The sequence below is a fragment of the Triturus cristatus genome, chromosome 9 (genome assembly GCF_964204655.1).
Source record: "Triturus cristatus chromosome 9, aTriCri1.1, whole genome shotgun sequence".
NCBI lineage: Eukaryota > Metazoa > Chordata > Amphibia > Caudata > Salamandridae > Triturus > Triturus cristatus.
The window spans coordinates 107997169-108015267 of record NC_140592.1 but is presented as its reverse complement, the minus strand read 5'-3'; the positions used below and the strand labels follow the sequence as shown (position 1 = coordinate 108015267).

At 44.1% G+C, this 18099-nt stretch overlaps 1 protein-coding gene across 5 annotated transcripts in view; it reads left to right on the top strand.

Moving 5' to 3' along the window:
* Positions 1-18099, top strand: part of ITPR1 (inositol 1,4,5-trisphosphate receptor type 1) — a 1957366-nt gene that overhangs the window by 475581 nt on the left and 1463686 nt on the right. For all 5 annotated transcript variants that reach the window (XM_085624511.1, XM_085624509.1, XM_085624508.1 and 2 more), the window contains one exon: positions 15397-15483. In XM_085624511.1, the coding sequence (XP_085480637.1) occupies positions 15397-15483 (87 nt within the window). The remainder of the gene's footprint in view (positions 1-15396; positions 15484-18099) is intronic.

Genomic DNA, 18099 nt, shown 5'->3' with positions numbered 1-18099 from the left:
TACTCACTCAGTAGGTACCGGAAGCTGGTCATACACACAGCTGCAGACACTGATGTGTCTAATACAAACTTGCAAAGAATGACAAAGTCCTCTTCCTGTTCCTCCACCTCTTTTCTCATGAACTCTGACCTTTAAGGGTCTTTCCTGGGGTTTCTTTGCAATCTGACGTCGTGGGCAGGTTCTGAGGGGGCAAAGAATGTATATGCCGTAGTATAGATGAAACCTGTTGTACTTAATCACAGGTAGCATATAAAAGATTCTTTGCTCACACTTAAAACAGTCCCTTCCTGTGATTAATGTATAGAAATATAAATCTGCTAGATTGAATTTAAAGTCAGACCTTCGCATAAGGAATTGTGCAGCCAAATATCCACACCTTGTCCTTGAACAAATTACCTAATAATATTTAGCATAAGTTGCCTTATAGACCCAAGTTTCATTGATGTTTATGGGGTGTTTTACCATTGCCTCGCAGTCTGTACCTTTTAGAGTTGTTACGTTACAGGTTAGTACTTTGCAGACTGGTGCATCAAGGGTAAGATTTCAGTACGTTTGTGTTGTAGTAAAAGTTCGATTTTTAAAGAACAACCTTCATTATATATGCATATATAATATTTACATTTTTATTTTTGTCACAAGTAATACTTTTATTTTAAGTTATTTTAAATTTAAAATTAAATCCATATAGTATTTAAAAAAATTTAAAACGAGTTTATTAAACTATGGCAGTTTTGCGTTTAACTACTGCATTTAACTTTAAGTAATAAATTGAAAGTTTTTTATAAAAATAAAAAGTAATCCTATATAAATGTGTACATATTTACATTTTTTATATGGGTAGTTAGGTCTTTAGGGATTGGGGACCAGCAATGCTTGGTTTAGGGATGCTGGGAGTTAAGGGGTAGTAAGGGATTTTTAGGTCAGGTATAAGGAGCATGTTAGTTAATAGTAATGAGCGGTAAAAGGGTTTTAAAGTTCTGGAATGGATAGTGTTACGGGTTAGTAAGGTTTTTAGTGACTGGGATGGATAGTGCATAAGGGTGGTAATGGCTTGGGGTTTAGGGATAGGTATGACTTTTATATTAAGGGCAGTAACAATTGTACATTAGTAACACACATTACATACAATAAAATATAATGATGAAAAAATGCATTTCAATAAATATAAAACCTATATAAATCTAGACTTAAACAAACCTTTTGTGTATATATCCTGTGCTTTGCAGGTTAGGTGGTGAGGTGAATGTATGTCTATGTATCTGTGTATGTGATTCTTTTTGTTACCAACAAACCTGTACTCAGCCTTCCATCATTTCTTCAACACCTGCCTCTTTCGACCACAATAAGACAACCACACATTACCTCTTGCAGCAAACTAGTCTAAGAAAAACACAACTCTACTTCACCCCCTCTTGCACACATGCACTCCACTCACACACATCACCACACCCTTTGCCTACAACTTTCACTCACAAACAATACTATACTAACCTATCCATCTCTTAAAAAAAATACATCAGCATCTCCTTTCACTACTCCTCAAAACTAAACATACCAGTACAATAAAATCTCAAGCGCAACACCGAATACTTACCATCACAAACATACACCCACCTGTCAAATTACACAAATAAACTAACACCAGTACCAAGCTTTCGCTCTTCAGCCACACCCAACACATATGCAGCATCACAGCAACTCTTAACCGCCTCTCAACCATTGGACAATTTAGAGCCTTACTACATGATCCACATGCTGCACCAACACCCCTTACTCGTGTACCTACCACCCTAAACAGACGCAAACAAAATAAGCATCACTCCACCCAACTTAGTTTTTCCGTGTCTACTGCACAATAAGGTTACACTACAAAAACCCAGCACACCAACTCGCACTCAAACAGTCTCCACCTACGCTCACTGATCCATCAAAATGCCATCTTAGCCTGCTGGGCGAAGAACACAATACAGAAAAGCTACTTTGTATACCTAATACCAAAACTACGGACACAGCAGCTGCAAACCCACAAAATATTGCTCACTCCTCTACAAAACAGTCACACTATCTCCAAAGCACGTTCTCTAAACTGTCAAACTAATAAATGCTCGATCACTTTCGAAGAACAAACCTCACATCCAGGTGGTCTAGCTGTTGTGTTCAGGCAAACATTTCATATCACTAAAATTGACGACCTCTCCATAAAAAGTTGTGAGGCTCTTTTCACCAGATGCAATCCGACAGTCTTTCTCCTGTAACATCCTGCTCCTTTACAGACCTCCACCTAGCAAGGTAATCGTTTCAGATGCACTTCTAGACATGGTTTCAAACCTGATAACACTACAATCCACCTATGCATTCTGGTTGACCTCAACATTTAGTTTGACAAACCAAATATGCCCCATCCAAAAACAATCATCGCTGGCCTAGAATCACTGAACCTGCATCAGATGGACCACAATCCCACACACATTGGTAGACACATCCTAGATATCATTTTTGCTAATAGAGAACTAGTTACCTTTCAAGCTATGATTCCGGTCACATGGTCAGACCACCATTTGCTTGCCTTACAACATAAACTAACACTAAGTGACACACCTAAAACCACCTTACACACATCCACTTATCTGCTGTGGAACAAACTCAATTTGGAACACTTGGAGACACAACTAACATACAGTAGAGATCTAGAAACATTAAATTCTGTTAAACTGAGTGGCTACAGGAAACTTGATATCCTGATACCACTAGAAACCAAAGAACAAACGAGCACCTTTGAGGAATACAGAGATAAAACAACTCTGAAAGCTGCAACGTCCCTGGCTAAAGATAAACGCCAACCAAGACAAACTTTCGCCTACAGAAAATTAACAATTATAAAAGTCCGCTATCAAAAAAGCAAAGAAATTACTATTCAGACAAAATCCAAATTTCTGAATGTGCAAATATAGAATCCTATAAAATTCTCAATTTCGTACACCAAATTGCACAAAATGTATGGACCTGGTCAAAGCATGCAGGTATGCCGGCAGCCCTTCTGACCCGTGTCCACAACAAACCTTCAAGACAATTCTAACAACCTCTGCTGCTGCCACTCCAATGAAGAGAATCAACTCCTTAACTTCCGGAATATTTCCAGGAGAACTCAGTCATACATACGCCCATTACTGATGAAAAGAAACTTGGACCCACTGAAACCTGACAACTACAGACCGATTTCAAATTGACCTTTCCTGGGCAAACTGATAGAGCAGCTTTTGCCCAGATTTCACAATTCATTGAAGAGTGCCATACTTGCAAACTTCCAAGTGAGATTCCGTCCAGGAAGAGGCACAGATTCTGCCCTCCCATTGCTGTCAAGGTTTCAAATAGTTTCAGTGTAATTAGGAGTGACGTTTCGTTTTCTCGTGAGCAAAATCAAGCAATGAAAACTAGGGACGGAAATGGGTGTAATCAGAAATTACACCTATTTGAGCAACTAGAAACTCTAAGACCTATGAGTCCAAGTACTAAACCTGCCAGTGTCTAGTAAGTCAGGATGCATGCTGGACCATGCGAGGAGCTCTGCATGGCTGTTACGAGAGTCATGTCCTTGCTTTGAAAGAAAAGTACTACCTGGCTCTTGCGAACTCAGAACTTCAACACGTGTATGACTTCAGGTGCTCTGTTGCCAGGCGGATGCATCAATTCAGGGGGTGTGGGCTGGGTTACAAAGAACATCGCTGCCACAGACTCTGACACCTGTTGTCTGGTGGGCTGGCTGAAAAACCATGAATTCTGCCACTGCCTTAACCAGCCTACGCCCACTTGTCTCCCAGCTCCTCTCTGGCAATCAATCCATTAATGCAGAGGAACATTCCACATGGACCCGGGCTGAACAGGATTTGATGGGCCCCAACACGGATCTCTTCTCGGCATTAGGAAAGTCTCAGAGAACTTCTAAGGCAGTGGCACAGATAGGTCACAGCCAGGCAGGCTGTATTTATTTCAAAATGACGCTTACCTGGTGCTGGGCACATCGTTTTAGTCCGGCGCACTGTCCATGGTGCTAAAGCCAAGCTAATTGCCTCAAACTACTCTAGTTACATCATAGTGAAAACTGAGCACAGCACAGTCTGACTGTGTGAATGTTCAGTTCTCAGTACAGAATGAAGTCAGTTTTATTTACTATATCAGCTAGAGCAAGTATGTATAGCGGGCTCTGAGTCAGCATACATTTCTTTCAGGTGCGAGCTGGGGCCGTGGCTACTGGCGGGCCCCGTGGCAATGCTGGGGTCGGTCTAGTTAAGGCGGCGTATGGTCGGGCCTGAGAGCAATGGTCCGCTCTGGCTGCCAATGCCTCAATGATGAATGCAATAGGGTGTCAGCAGGTGGTTTACGAGGTGCTGGTGGGGCTGGGTCTGTCTCAGGATGATTCCCGCCGCCTGTAGTGTAGGCTGCGCTGCCATTTGCAACTTTATGAACACAACCTTGCCACTCGCACCGCATGAGACTGGCAGCAGGAGCTGACGGACCGCCTATTAGTGTGACTTCCACCCGTCCTTTCCGGTCAATGTGATTATTAATACCGCCCAGGTGTAGTAACATTTTATACTGTGCAGGCTGAGCAAGAGCCCCCAAGCCTGCCGGGAGCAGCGCGTAACACATGCTGCCACGGAAGTTTATATGGTGCATTAAAGGCGCTATGTGTCACCTTGCATTTCAGTGCGGTGATGCGAACCACCACACTGAAATGCGTTAGTCTAACACCCGATGCTTAGTTGTTGACGGGACTGCCCTCATTGCCATCTGGGATGACCTGAAGAACACAGTTGACTGCAACAGGGTTGCTGCACTACTTTTCTTGGACCCCTCGGCTGCCTTTGACACGGACCATAACACACTGATACAAAGACTCTACAAAGCCGGCATAGAGGATTGCTCTATAATGTATCACGTCCTAGCTTCGCAACAGAACTAATGTCACTTAGACCCCACCTTTCTCGTCCAAACAATACTGCACAAAAGTAGGATTCCCTCAAGGCTCTATCCCTCCCATGCTTTCCAACATCTACATGAAGTAATTACCAGACCTGATAATCAATTTCACCTCACATGCTATGACCTGCCTGGCCTGATGAACTGGGTTCACTGCCTAAAATATCGAACGAAGTAAGAAACCTTGGAATGACCATCAAAGCCAAGCTATCTGACTGCCCAAATGGAGGAACTAGCAAGATAAAGCTTTGTTACTATAAAAACTCTGCAACGAATCTTGACCTATTTGGGATTTCCACACAAGGTCCAGGCTAACATCACCCTTGTTCTGTCCAAACTCAAACACGCCAATAGCCTCTACCACGGATCACCTTTAATGACCTTGAAAACACAACAACTGATTCAGAACTAGGTTGCCAGACTACTCTTGCGTATAAAACCGCAAGACCACATCTCCCCTGCCTTGAAAGCCCTGCATTGGTTATTGTTTGCCAGAAGATCCACGTTCAAGCTGCTTTTTACCACCCACAAAGCAATACATGGAACGGAATCGCTTTTCTTCAGGAATAAAATCAAACACATTCAATAAAGGAACCTCTGCTCTAGAGTGGCACTTCACCTCAAGATACAAGAAAAAAAAATGGGTGGCACATCATTCTCTGTTCAAGCAGCTCAGCTTGCGATTCACTGAGTTGGTGCTGAGATTCCGTCCCGACTGTGTCAGACTGCAGAGGGCGCTGTTGCACTTCCGCAGTCCGAACGAGCGGTGGCGACGGGCGGCGAGCGGAGCTGACCGGGCCGAGGCTAGGAGCTCGGAGCAAGGAGCAACCTAGGACAAGGCAGGGGGAGAGGTGTAGGAGGAAACACCCCGCCCATCCCTCGCTCGCAGCCAAGTCTTGTCCCGGGCCTCGCAGGTCGCTGCATCCAGCGCCGTGCCCGGCTTCGATCTACGGTGATCTACGGCGTCGGGGGGGGGGGGGGGGGGGGTTCGGTGCAGCAGGAACCGTGGGCATTTAACGACCATCGCATCGCAGGCAGGTGAGTCCACTGAGATCCCTGCCTCGCCTGCAGCTGTTGCCCCGCTCTTGCCCCGCTCACGCTCCGTTTTTTTACCCGCTCTTTGCCCCTCGCCTCCCGCTGTACTGTTGATTGAGCCCAACACTTGGAGTTCGTCCTGGGCGTCTTGGGCATCCGACTCCCACTGACCCCACTGTTTCTCCTGTGGTGCTTCGGGAGCGGCGTGGAGAGGGTCGGCACGCCAGAGGGTGGAGAGCGGCGGCGGCCATACAGTTGTCACATAAGAAAAACAGACTAAAGGGGAAAAATATCAACAAACACCAACAAAAAGCAAAATCTAACAACCCAGCAGTTAACAACTAATGACTAAAGGTTCAACCAGCCAATTAAGGAAGGAAACCGGAGTATAACTCGTGCAAAACTACTTCCACCATTTTAACCTCAGTTTCAGCCTCAGTCTTATTCTTGGCTTCACTCTCAGCAACAAAAAAAAACTTAAGCATCTCACAATTCAAGTACTTACCGACCAAACAAAACCCTCCTGGACAGAAAGCTACCGAAAGTAACAGCAATTCAACTAACAAACAGAAGCAAGATAAAGGAATCACTGAGAAACACAAAGTCTCCGCCAATCCGCCAATAATCCTCTACATCAAAGGGACACAAGAACCCTGAGCCAGCTGAGGTACATAGAATCCCCCCCCCCCCCAAAAAAATAAAAATAAATAAAACAATAGTCCCTCAGGAATTTGTGCCAAATTAAGCACGCCATGAGGTCAGGCAAAATTAGGAAAACAACCGAAAATGACAATGCACCTGCCAAACGACGCAGGGCCAACAAGCGGAAATTTAACACCGACAGTCACTGTGCCGACAGACCAAGAAGACGCTGTGCTATTAGATTTAATGCCAGACTATAGAAAGAACAGCTTTTAACAGCAAAACGGAGAGAAAGAGCGCTCAACCCAAAATGTACTCCTTTTTCTCATTTCTGAAAGAGCCCGGCTCTTACCTAAGCTCCACTAACAGCAATCTGAGGGGGCTGCCCCCGCAAATGGTACCACAAGGGGGCATGCAAACAAACCACCCTGAAGGTACAGAAGGTACAGATGAGAAGCACGGCACAAAAACGTGGGTTTCTCACACATCCGAGGACAGAAGCGTACAATCTGAAAACACAAATAACTATCAAGTGTGGGGGCAATACTACAATCACAGATGCCACCACCAAAAGGGGTCTCCCCCTGGAACCAAACATCACAATCCAGGCGACCGCACAGCTCCAAGATCCAGCAGCTGTGAAAGCGATTAGCTGTGACGAGCATAACTTCGTAAGAAAAATAGACCCATTAGGATCCATCAAGCTGAAAATTCAAACTGAGCCACACCTAGAGCCCCTTAACAAGACCGAGACAAAAAACAAAGCAGAACCCAACACAGGGAACAGTAGCAGCACCACGACGTCCGAACAGGCTACACTTCGGGATCAGCACAACAACCTGGTGACTCAGATTACACCGACCTGGGGTGAGACAGAGAGACAATCAAAATTGGAAGGGGAAGAAACTGAAGCAACTGAGTTCATGGCAATAACCCTAACCCCTGGGGCGGTGCGGGCAAGCAAGCTAGAGAAAACACAGATAAGAGCTAATAGAAGCAATCGATTCTTCGGAAATAAACAGAAGTACTGACATAAGCCAGGCCCTTGTCCAACCTGCATCCTCTAACATGGAAGAGCACTCCCAGCTAACAGAAGAATGGGAGAGGCTGGTAGCTTCATACTCACCATCTGCCACACAGCTCGATGTCAGCACTCCAGAGAGAAAGCAAGATCCAGAGAAGAATCCATCAACTGACTCCGAGAAGACGCCATTACCGACGACCTCCCTAAAAGCGCAGACGCACTATGGTAATCTCTGCTAAACACGCTCCAACTATCCATAAAGGCCATGCAGTACCATTCGGAAAAAATGGATATCCAACTATCCCTTCTGAACTTTTTGGCCATCCATGTAGCCAAAATTGATAATAAGCTGGCAGACATGAACTGCATGATAAAGAGGGTGCAAGCAGAAACAAAAATAGAGCAGCCGAGCTGCGCATGCTGCACAATAGTAGACAAACTCACTACCTTCCCCCAACTCCTGGATGACATCTTTGCAGACCTAAAACAAAAAACGGATAACACAACTTACAGCATTCCAGGAACCGGCAAAGAGGGTCAAACTCAACAACTTATGCTATCCAGAGAACACTTAGACACCACAAATACACAGAACTCATCAACCACACCAAATAGCCAAAAAGGACTAACTGAGCCAAACAGCCGAACCGGCCTAGAAGTTAACAAACCGACCAACGACACTTATGCAGAAACACTAAGGAAATCCTTAAGGCAGTTTCCTGCAAACCGAAGGAGCGAAGCCCTGCCACAAACAAATACACAACTTGAACACACGTATGGGCAAGAACCTGATACAGCACTAACTGCCCCTAACGACTCTACAGGAAAGGCAAGTAAGGAAGAACCAAAGGCAGTAAATAAAAGATTACGAAAACAAAAAAGGAAAGGAAGAAACAAGACGACCAACATACAAACTTTTTTTCACAGGGCAACCACAATTCTAGAAGCTGCAGCAGCAGAAACACCAGAAGAAGCAGCAGAAGACACAGCAAATTCGTCCATAATCATAACCCCATCAGCCAGGAAGGTGGAAGAGCCACCACAAATTAAAAACCCCACCCTCACAATCTCAAGGGAGGGACAAATGGCAGAAGTAAAGGCCCGCCCCTAAAAGAAGACTCCAGAACCATGGCCAACAAGACAATCCGGGAAGGGTAGGGGGGAGGACCTAAAACCTGCCACAATATGATATCCCACACAGAGATAAGGGCATAAAAGACTACAATCAACGGGAGTCCACTCAGGCGGAAACTGATAGTGGTACAATACTGTTCATTCCAGACTACAAATCAAGAGGGAGCGGGGACATCCTCAACCGAGGTAACATATTACTCCTATTATCTAATATTAGCAGTCTGACCGACATCAGCACAAAAGACCTAGCGGCAGTGGAATTTATCCATAATTACCACTTGTCAAATTTGGAGGTCACAAAAACAACATGGTTACGGAACGAAACTGTGAAGAGAATCCTGGAATTTGAGTCAACTTTTTTATCTTGGGGGATACGCCTAAAAAGAATGGAAAAAACAGGCTACCCTGAACCACTATGCCAGGCATACAAAGAGACAAACCCACGAGCCAACAAGCAAGTCACATCCAGGAAAAACCGAAAGCGTCCTAAAGGGGGCCAGAAGCCACTCAGTGCCCAGGACAAACAGGCAAGAGCAATGCCCAACTGACCAAACCGACTGGAATTGGATAGCGAGGACAATAAACACAAGGGCCGAAAAGCTTTGACAAAAAACTCAACAAAATCCAGCCATAAAGCAACAACTAAGATCATGTTCTTGGAATATCAATGGCCTAGGAAATAAAAAAGACGACCTTCAGCTACTTTCCTACCTGCAAACATTTGACATAATAGCCTTACAGGAGACCTGGCTAGAACAACCACATCACATTCAAGGCTACAACACATCACCTCCCAGCGACTAGAATTACTAAATACGGCCATCCAAAGGGCGGTCTTACAATATACACAGCAATAAAGACCTTTAACGAATCAAAATACATAAACGCGAAACAGACAGGAAACAACTGCACCCTCACAATAGAACTAGAAGTGAGGGGAAAAGATTCAAAACAAAATCTAAGGCTGATGAACGTATATCTACATCCCCGGGAAAAAAAAAACAGGAATGATCCTCTTGGTAGAAGAGATCTCAAAAACACTGACAGACAGCGAACACAAGCCTCATAGTTACAGAGGACTTCAATATGTTTCTGGGAGGGCCTCAAACAAGGGACACATCGCTAGAAGAACTGTTCCTTGCATGGGAAATCCCGCAATAAGCAAATGGGGTAACCAAAACCGGCTGTCAAACTCGAGCATTAAGGATCTAGAACACCTTAACCTGGCAGCACTAAATGGCCGCTTCGCAAACGACAGCCCACCGTCAGCTACTTTTCACAATTCAACAGCCAGCTCGTCCATAGACTTCACATTTGTATCCCTGCATCTCTTCGCGAAAATCACGGATTTCCGAATTGGCACAATGACAGCTAGTGACCACCAGCCCCAAGAATTTGGCCTTAACTTCCAGGGGGTGGCGCAAGCCAGACTAGCGATAAACTTGGATTGTTCACTGCTGGTGGCTCAAAAAAGAATCCAATGCAACACGTCAAACCTGGAAGGCCTTACAACTGACGCAAAAAGCCGGTGGGAAAAGTGCATCGCAAACAACACTGAGTACCTAAACGCTTGGAAACACTTCACGAGGAGCCTGGGACAGGCCCACACAAGGAAACCCAAGTCTTGTGGCCAAAGCTATAAAAGCCAAGGAAAGAGAATTGACTCAACTGACAACTGCGACAAGGCCTTTAAATCAAAATATCAAGATTAAGCACCTGAAAAGTAACATCAACAAACTGCTGCGCAAACTACATTGTGACGGACCGGACCCTATAATTCAATTGGAGATGCAAAATTTAAAACAGGAATAAAAGAGAATAATCTGGCAAGGCAAAAGGGAAGAAGAGGATGAAATGTGGGCAAGACTTCTACACGACGCTAAAGGAACCAACACAAGCGGAAGGTTCTGGAAAACAGTTAACTCACTCCAGAACGCTAGGACCCCGACCATCGATTCTTATGTTTCCGAGGAAGCCTGGGCCAATCATCTCCAGGCACATTTCAACACAGCGCCACAGCTCATATCTACCAGACGACCGGACAAGGCCAAAAAAAGTCCAACACGGACGTTACAATTGGGCAGTAACGCATTTGACCTTGTGGGAAAACAAATGAGCAGGATCGCGATGGGGAAAGCGGAGGGGGCACCAGGCCCCAACAGGATTCCCCCTATACTGTATAAACAAAACCCGGATTACTGGGCAGCAGCCCTAGCACCACTTTTCAAGCAGATAAGAGACGCTGCAACAATCCCAGCGTCATGGAAAGGCTCTATAATAGCACCAATACACAAGAAGGGCAATATAAAGGATCCAAAAAACTACAGACTAATGGCCCTAATCGACAACGAAGCCAAATATTACGCTGGTCTTCTATTAGAGGAGCTTTTGGACTGGTCAGAAGAAAATGCAGTAATCCCTATTACTCAGACAGGATTCCGCAAACAAATGGGAACAACATCAAACATGCTAGCTCTCTCGCTCCTCATCGACGTCACAAAGACAGTTAACCTTCCCCTGTATGTATGCTTCATTGACTTCACCTCAGCGTTCGACACAGTCAACAGAAACTTACTATGGTCAAAATTGGAAAAAAGGAACATCCCATCAGGCCTTCTCACACAGCTGATTCTACTTCACACGGACACATGGGTCCAAGATAAGCTAGGGACAGGAGACTTCCTCTCAAGAAAAATAATGACCACCAAAGGATTAAAACCAGGCTGTGTCCTAGCTCCAACACTCTTCAACATTTTCATGTCCGACCTGGCACAACTGCTGGACGAAATTTACTCACGCCCCTAGCCTAGGCGGCCTTACTATTTCCAATCTAATGTATGCTGACGATATTGTCCTAATAAGTAGAACACTGATAGGGCTACAACATCTGATCAGCACTATGTTTAAGTACTCGATAGACAATAACCTCACCATAAATCTCTTAAAAACCAAAACAATGAGGATTAACGCAAAAAGACCGCCAACAGGATTTCACTGGCATATGGGAGGGTCCACATTGGAGACAGTAGAGGAGTTATAGGTACCTGGGGGTAATCTTCGACGGAAAGGGCTCATTCAATCAGCAAAAGGACGCAATAAAACGGAGTGGCACCAGCGTAGGGATTGCATTAAGGAACCTCAAAACAAAAGCAGTCGGCCGAAGCTTCACACCCCTGCTGCAAGTGCTACAGGCAAAACTAACATTGGCCCTGACCTACGGAAGCGAATGCCTCCGAGGAAGGGACGCCCAGCAACTGAACACAATAGCGAAGGCCATGAGAATAATCTTCAGTTTGCCCAACTACACTTCCCAGGCACAAATCAGGCTGGAATTCGGCCTGAGAAACCAAATTCTAGAGCGAATGGGTGCCTATGCCAAAAGATGGCACAAGATACAGAGAGGCGAACCCACAAGCCTAAATCACCACCTATGGAAAGAGATGGAAAGTAAAAGCAAGAGCGCGGCTGCGCTATATCTTAACCACTCCTTAAATTCCTCGAGGCTTCAAGAAGCCTGGATGAGCAGCGGATCTCATAACACCTTTAAACTATTAGTTAACAAATCAGTTAGATCTACGTCGCTAATCAAGGACAAAGCAAGCCTAGCAACCCGGGCCCATGGCTGGACTGTCATTCAAAGCTACAAAACCAGCCTCTGCCAAACCTACCTAGGAGTCGGGTTTACCAGGCGCACAAAGGAGAAGTTCCTACGTCTACGGCTGGGCCAACTTCCAGTACAAAACCATCTCCCCCCATGGATAAGACCCAAGGAAACTATCAACTGCCGAGTTTGCGGGAACTCAAAGGAAGACATCCTGCATCTACTATGTACCTGCAAAGGTCTGGACGAAGAGCGCAGATCCCTTCTAAAAAAGCACTTCAACAGGCTGGGCACAAGAACACGCCGGCAGACAGTAAAGGCCTGCTTGGACGGAATGAACATTCAATTAGCATGCCACGTCGTCAAATTCTTGGACAAAGCAGAAAAGAAACAAGAATGACATAGGGCGAAAACAGGCCGACGCCAACTAATGAAGTGAAACCCAAAACTGATAAGGAACCATTTCTCTTGACATGGGTAATGGCCTGATATCTGAACGGTAAAATAGGACACTAACACTGCAGGGGACTGTTATGCCCCAACAGACCCAGCTATAAATATCATAGTTCGGCCAACATCCAGGCGCAAATCAAACCTACAATCTTTCTTTTTTTCTGTATTCATTATAACTACACTTTTTTTTTATTTGAAGCCAATCTTGTTGTATATACATCTGTCATTTTATCTTTTATATACCAATTGTATTTAACTTATGGTTTTTTTTATATGTTAACAATTGCAATGGTTTTAAGTAACTGAGCAATAAAGACTTCTTCTTCTGTTCAAGCAGCCAAACTATCAAACTCTTTACCCCCCACATAAGATCCACGGATAACCAGCTTATCTTCAGAAAACTATTAAAAATTGGCTCTTCCCCACATAACCACCATAAGCAGACAAATATACAGCATCTCTGTATATAAGCATTTATTTGTAATATAGATATGTACCTATGTGTATTGCTTTGCATAAATGTGTAGAGTAATTATTTAAAAAAAGTAGATTTATTCATTAGTTCTGCTTAACAAATGTACATATTACTGATAGTTTATTCTGTTTTTAACATGTATATAAGTGACTGCATGAATAAGTAAATATTTTTATCATAACTATCTACAATTGCTTTACTAATCTACAAAAAATATATATATATAAAGTAAAGCACTTTGAAGCCAGGGTTTAATATAAGCATCTTTAATCTACATGTAGTACCTTTCTTTATGCATCTATATACCTGCCGTGTACTTGTGGATCTATATTTTTAGTACTTTTGGATTTATGGATTTATTACTTTTACTTAGTTACTTTTCTTCTAGTTAAGCATGTCCAATGCACTACCCTATTTTCACCCTATACCCTGTCAATATATCTTCTAGCTCAACTGACTCATCTCAAACCTCTTTCTACTACTTTCCAGTGCACTACCCTATTTTTCACCCTATACCTTAAGTATCATTACCTCCACTAATTCATCCCAAACCCCATACCACTACTATGATCCCCAAAATAACCCTTTAGACTCTTCCCTGCTTCACCCCTCCTTGCATCATCTCATACTTCTCTACTATTCGGATCCCCCCAAAAACAAATCTTTCTAAACCCTCCCTCTGACTCTTCGCCCTCCACCTCCCTTTTACTCATCCCATGCCGCCTTCTGCTGCTATGAGCTCCAATACAAAAAAATTCTTTCCCTTCTGTCCCTCCACTATCGTTTTTAATCCAAATAACAGACTGACATGTCCACCACTCACATTAATTACTTTTTTCACTATACTAATTCACCACTAATAACTTATAAGTTCCGGACTAGCGTGCTACTCGCTGAAAAAGCACTTCAGCACCCCATCAGGCGTAGCAAGCGCTATACAAATGCAAACCCTTTTCCCTCTTCTATCCCAGTATCCTTCTCAATCCAAATGACTAACATATCCACCACTCAAATTACTTTTATATTTTCACTATACTAATTCACCACTAATCCTTTATGGGTTTCCGAGTAGCGTGCTACTCGCCCAAAAAAGCGCTTTGACGCCTCATCGGGTATAGTAAGCGCTATATAAATGCAATTACAAAACAAAGATGAGTGCTGTGCACACTTAACTCACCAGAAGTGGGCTCGCGACAAACTAGAGCGATGTAACGCTGCTGTTCCTAAGTAAGCTTGAGCTGGGTGCAAGAGCACTTTCAGCCCAAGCGTCCCCGAACCCCCCCCCCCCGCTACTCATTTAAGCTAACATGGTACGGCATGGGTTTGTCTTAAATGTTTTTATAAATGTTAATTAGCTATTAATGAATTTAAAAATAAAAATGTGATAGAACATCCCTTTTCAGTTTTAAAGAGCTTTTAATTTGCCATGCTTATAGCATGTTTTAAGTGCCAAATCTCAGTTTGGCTCCTTTTGGCCGTTAGTCTAGCCAGACCCATGACTTTGGTTTGATTATACTGGCTTGCATTCCTCGGTGGCCGTGCACTCAAACAGGCTATTCTAAAAACGGCGCTCAAACAAGTTTTCACCAGCTCCAAGACCACAACCTTTGAGTGAGAGCGATGCTGTGAAGTCTTTGCACACATCTGAATTTCTAAACATTCATACTACGAAAAGGAGATGCCACTCTGTCTGGTTATGCTTGCTCCTCTTATAAGCCGCTTCCAGCGAGAATAGAAAAAACTTACTAAAATGCAGGAAATACAATTTGACAATTTGACTTTGCTATCAATGTGTGGGGCTTGTATGCAGTGATTGGGAAAAGTAATTCTCGAGACGTGTATATTGAATACCACCTATGATTTAAAAGTTTGTTACTGACCCAATCACTGTTGCCTAATTGTGTTCATCATATGGCTAGCTAATAGATAGATGCATCATGTATGCTAGAACTAAGTACTTATTTCAGTTTATGCCATTTAAAACAATAACTAGAAACAGCACAAGCCTATTTAACTGCTTTAATTCTTACACTTCAAATTAATTTCTTTCCACAGCATGCAGCTGATCTCGAAAAGAAACAGAACGAAACAGAAAACCGCAAGCTGTTGGGTACGGTGATCCAGTATGGCAACGTCATACAGGTGCGTCTTCTGGAGGTGCAGAGTTTGTTCATGTGGTCACTGGGTCTTTTGTTGAGCCGTGTTCTGGATGCATTAGACACTGTCCTGGAAATACTATGGGTTCGATTGATTACGTTGGCCCATGCATCTCTGGTTTACAAGTTGTCATCACTACAACAGCTTTGTCTTCAAGACTGTAGTAGGCGATGGAGCCAAACTCTGGCTTGAATTTAAAACACATCCACACACTGAAGTCTGCCTAGATATACCTTCAAAATGAGCGCCCTCTGCTTTGTCATGCGTTTGGACTGCTAGGCAACAAAAAAAATACAAATGTAAAGGAAAAATGTAGGCCTTCTTGAAGAACTTCCCTTGTTACTTTCCATATGTTCTATGACAGCACTAGCTAAAGCCTGTGCATTTGAGATCTCCGGTACCCCCTATATTTGTGGTTTTCTAGTCGTTTTTGGAGATAAGGTTGTGGTAGGTTGAAACAAGTTGGCTTGACTGCTGCTGTGTACTACTAGGAGAGAGTGAAGGTCACTAGTTCGAATTGATCACTTTTTTTAAAATGCTTTTTACTCTTCCATCCCTGAATGTCAATATTTTTTATGGATACTTTTAACTGTAGATTCCTCACCTTGTGAATACCCCCAGGTGCCAGACTGCATTTGGAGATTTATTCCTCTTAATTGGTCCAGCGTGCCAGCAGGTGGTGGTGTATTTAATCTGGTCTGTCCCTCCCTGAAAGTGATGCCAGAGACCTATAAAAGTGTCATCCCTAAGTCCTGATGTCAGTTCCTTTTTCCTGTCCCTTCAGACACTGAGGGGGAGCTCGCACCCAAAACATTTCTTGGCCTGTGGCGAACTTTCTTTAGAATTTTTCTTCACTGTGCATGTGAACATGCCCCCACCAAAAACTACATGCTTTAAATGTTGTAGGGGCTATCACAAGCACATGTGCCTGAATAAACCCTAAAGCTATCTGGATTCACAAAGCCAAGTGTTATGTTACTGAATCCTGTGGATAGGTGGGTAAGGACCTTTCCTGGGCGACTTCGTGGGCAAGTTCCCGTTCTAGACGCAGTTCCCACAAGATGCTTTTTACACTTCGAGGCAGGTAAGTCTAAGTCGGAAAAATACAAGAAGTTGAAGCAGGACTCTCCTGTCTCCTGCTTCTCACAGCCATGAAAGTTGAAGGGATGTTAAGATGCCCTCCGGTCTCCTAACGAGGAGACGATTCCTCAACACATTCCAATGTATACTGAATTCTGGGGTCCATTGGTAATGCTGCAGCCAGTATACGCTTTCAAGGAAGCCATGCTACTCATTTTCAGCACCCTGTTGGCTTCCTCTACCATCCTTTCAGGCCTCTTTATCAGCGATAAGAGGAGGCCTCCTGGTAGTGGATTCATCCTACACCCTATCTACACCTCTTTGCTTCGCTGGGGGGGCATTGGGAGGGGTCTGTCTAGACACTAGGACAGACGCTCAACTAGACTTCGAAACCCGAGCCACAATCTCTGCCATTCCCTGTATTGCTGACAAACTTAACACAAGAACCCATTATTTTATCACTCTGTGGAGAACCCTACCCAAAGTAGACCAAAGTAGTGCACGCTCCAAATTCTGCCTCAGCCGGTTCTACCACACTGACTGGCTGAACATTGCCGTTACCCAGAACACACATTTTGTTTGACTATGAGCACAGTCAGCATGGTGAAGTGGGAGATGACTGAGGTTTTCCACATCCATGATGAGACCATCTTTATATGGTCCTCCAGGAGACCAGTGGTCTATACACCTCCCTCGATACTGGATTGAATCAGTGCTTAATTTGAGCCGGTGGTTTTTGGTGCTCAGCACCAGCACTTAATCATCAACACCAGTCTTTTTCATGAGCACCAGTGAAGGACATGTTCATTTACAGGGAGATGAAGTGTTGAGCTGACACTCGAAACTGGTTCCACCAGCTCCTAAGTGGGCATTTCTGGCCATTTAGCCACATCCTCTCCCCACTTTCTTGGTTAGCAGTTGGTTCTGTTTCAGGCAGCGCTAACAGTAGAAATGGGCTGGTGCAACCTACCTCCTAAAGACAGCCAAAGCACATATTTTTTTTACAAATTAACCACTGGATTGAATTCTGCCTCTGGCCCTACAACAGAGGAATTGGCCTCTTTTGCAGCGTTTCTTATGAGCTGTTGTAGTCTTCGACCTGCCCGTCCTGTACACTGAAGTTAAAAACAATGTCTTGACGGACGTTCTGCAGCCTGAGGAGGAGTAAACGGAATTACTTCCCTTCAATGAAGCACTGACAGACTCACTACTTGGGCTACACATTGCTGTTGCCTGCCAGTAAATGGGCAAGTGGCCAGAACAGAGACCTAACCCTGGTGACCTGTTCTCCTGCAACACACTACGCCTGACACTTTAGAAGTCCAGGCATCCACGTGTAGACTAAACCATAACTTTCCCCACTACCCCTAAAAAAATAGGGAGTCAAAACATTGGGAAGGTATATTTTCCTCTGCCATCCAGTCTTGTGTTCCATAAATGCCAGCTGCCTCATGGGAAAATATCGGCATGCATTATTGGCTATGATATGCAAGATCTTGCTGACAGCCCCTGATGAAACCA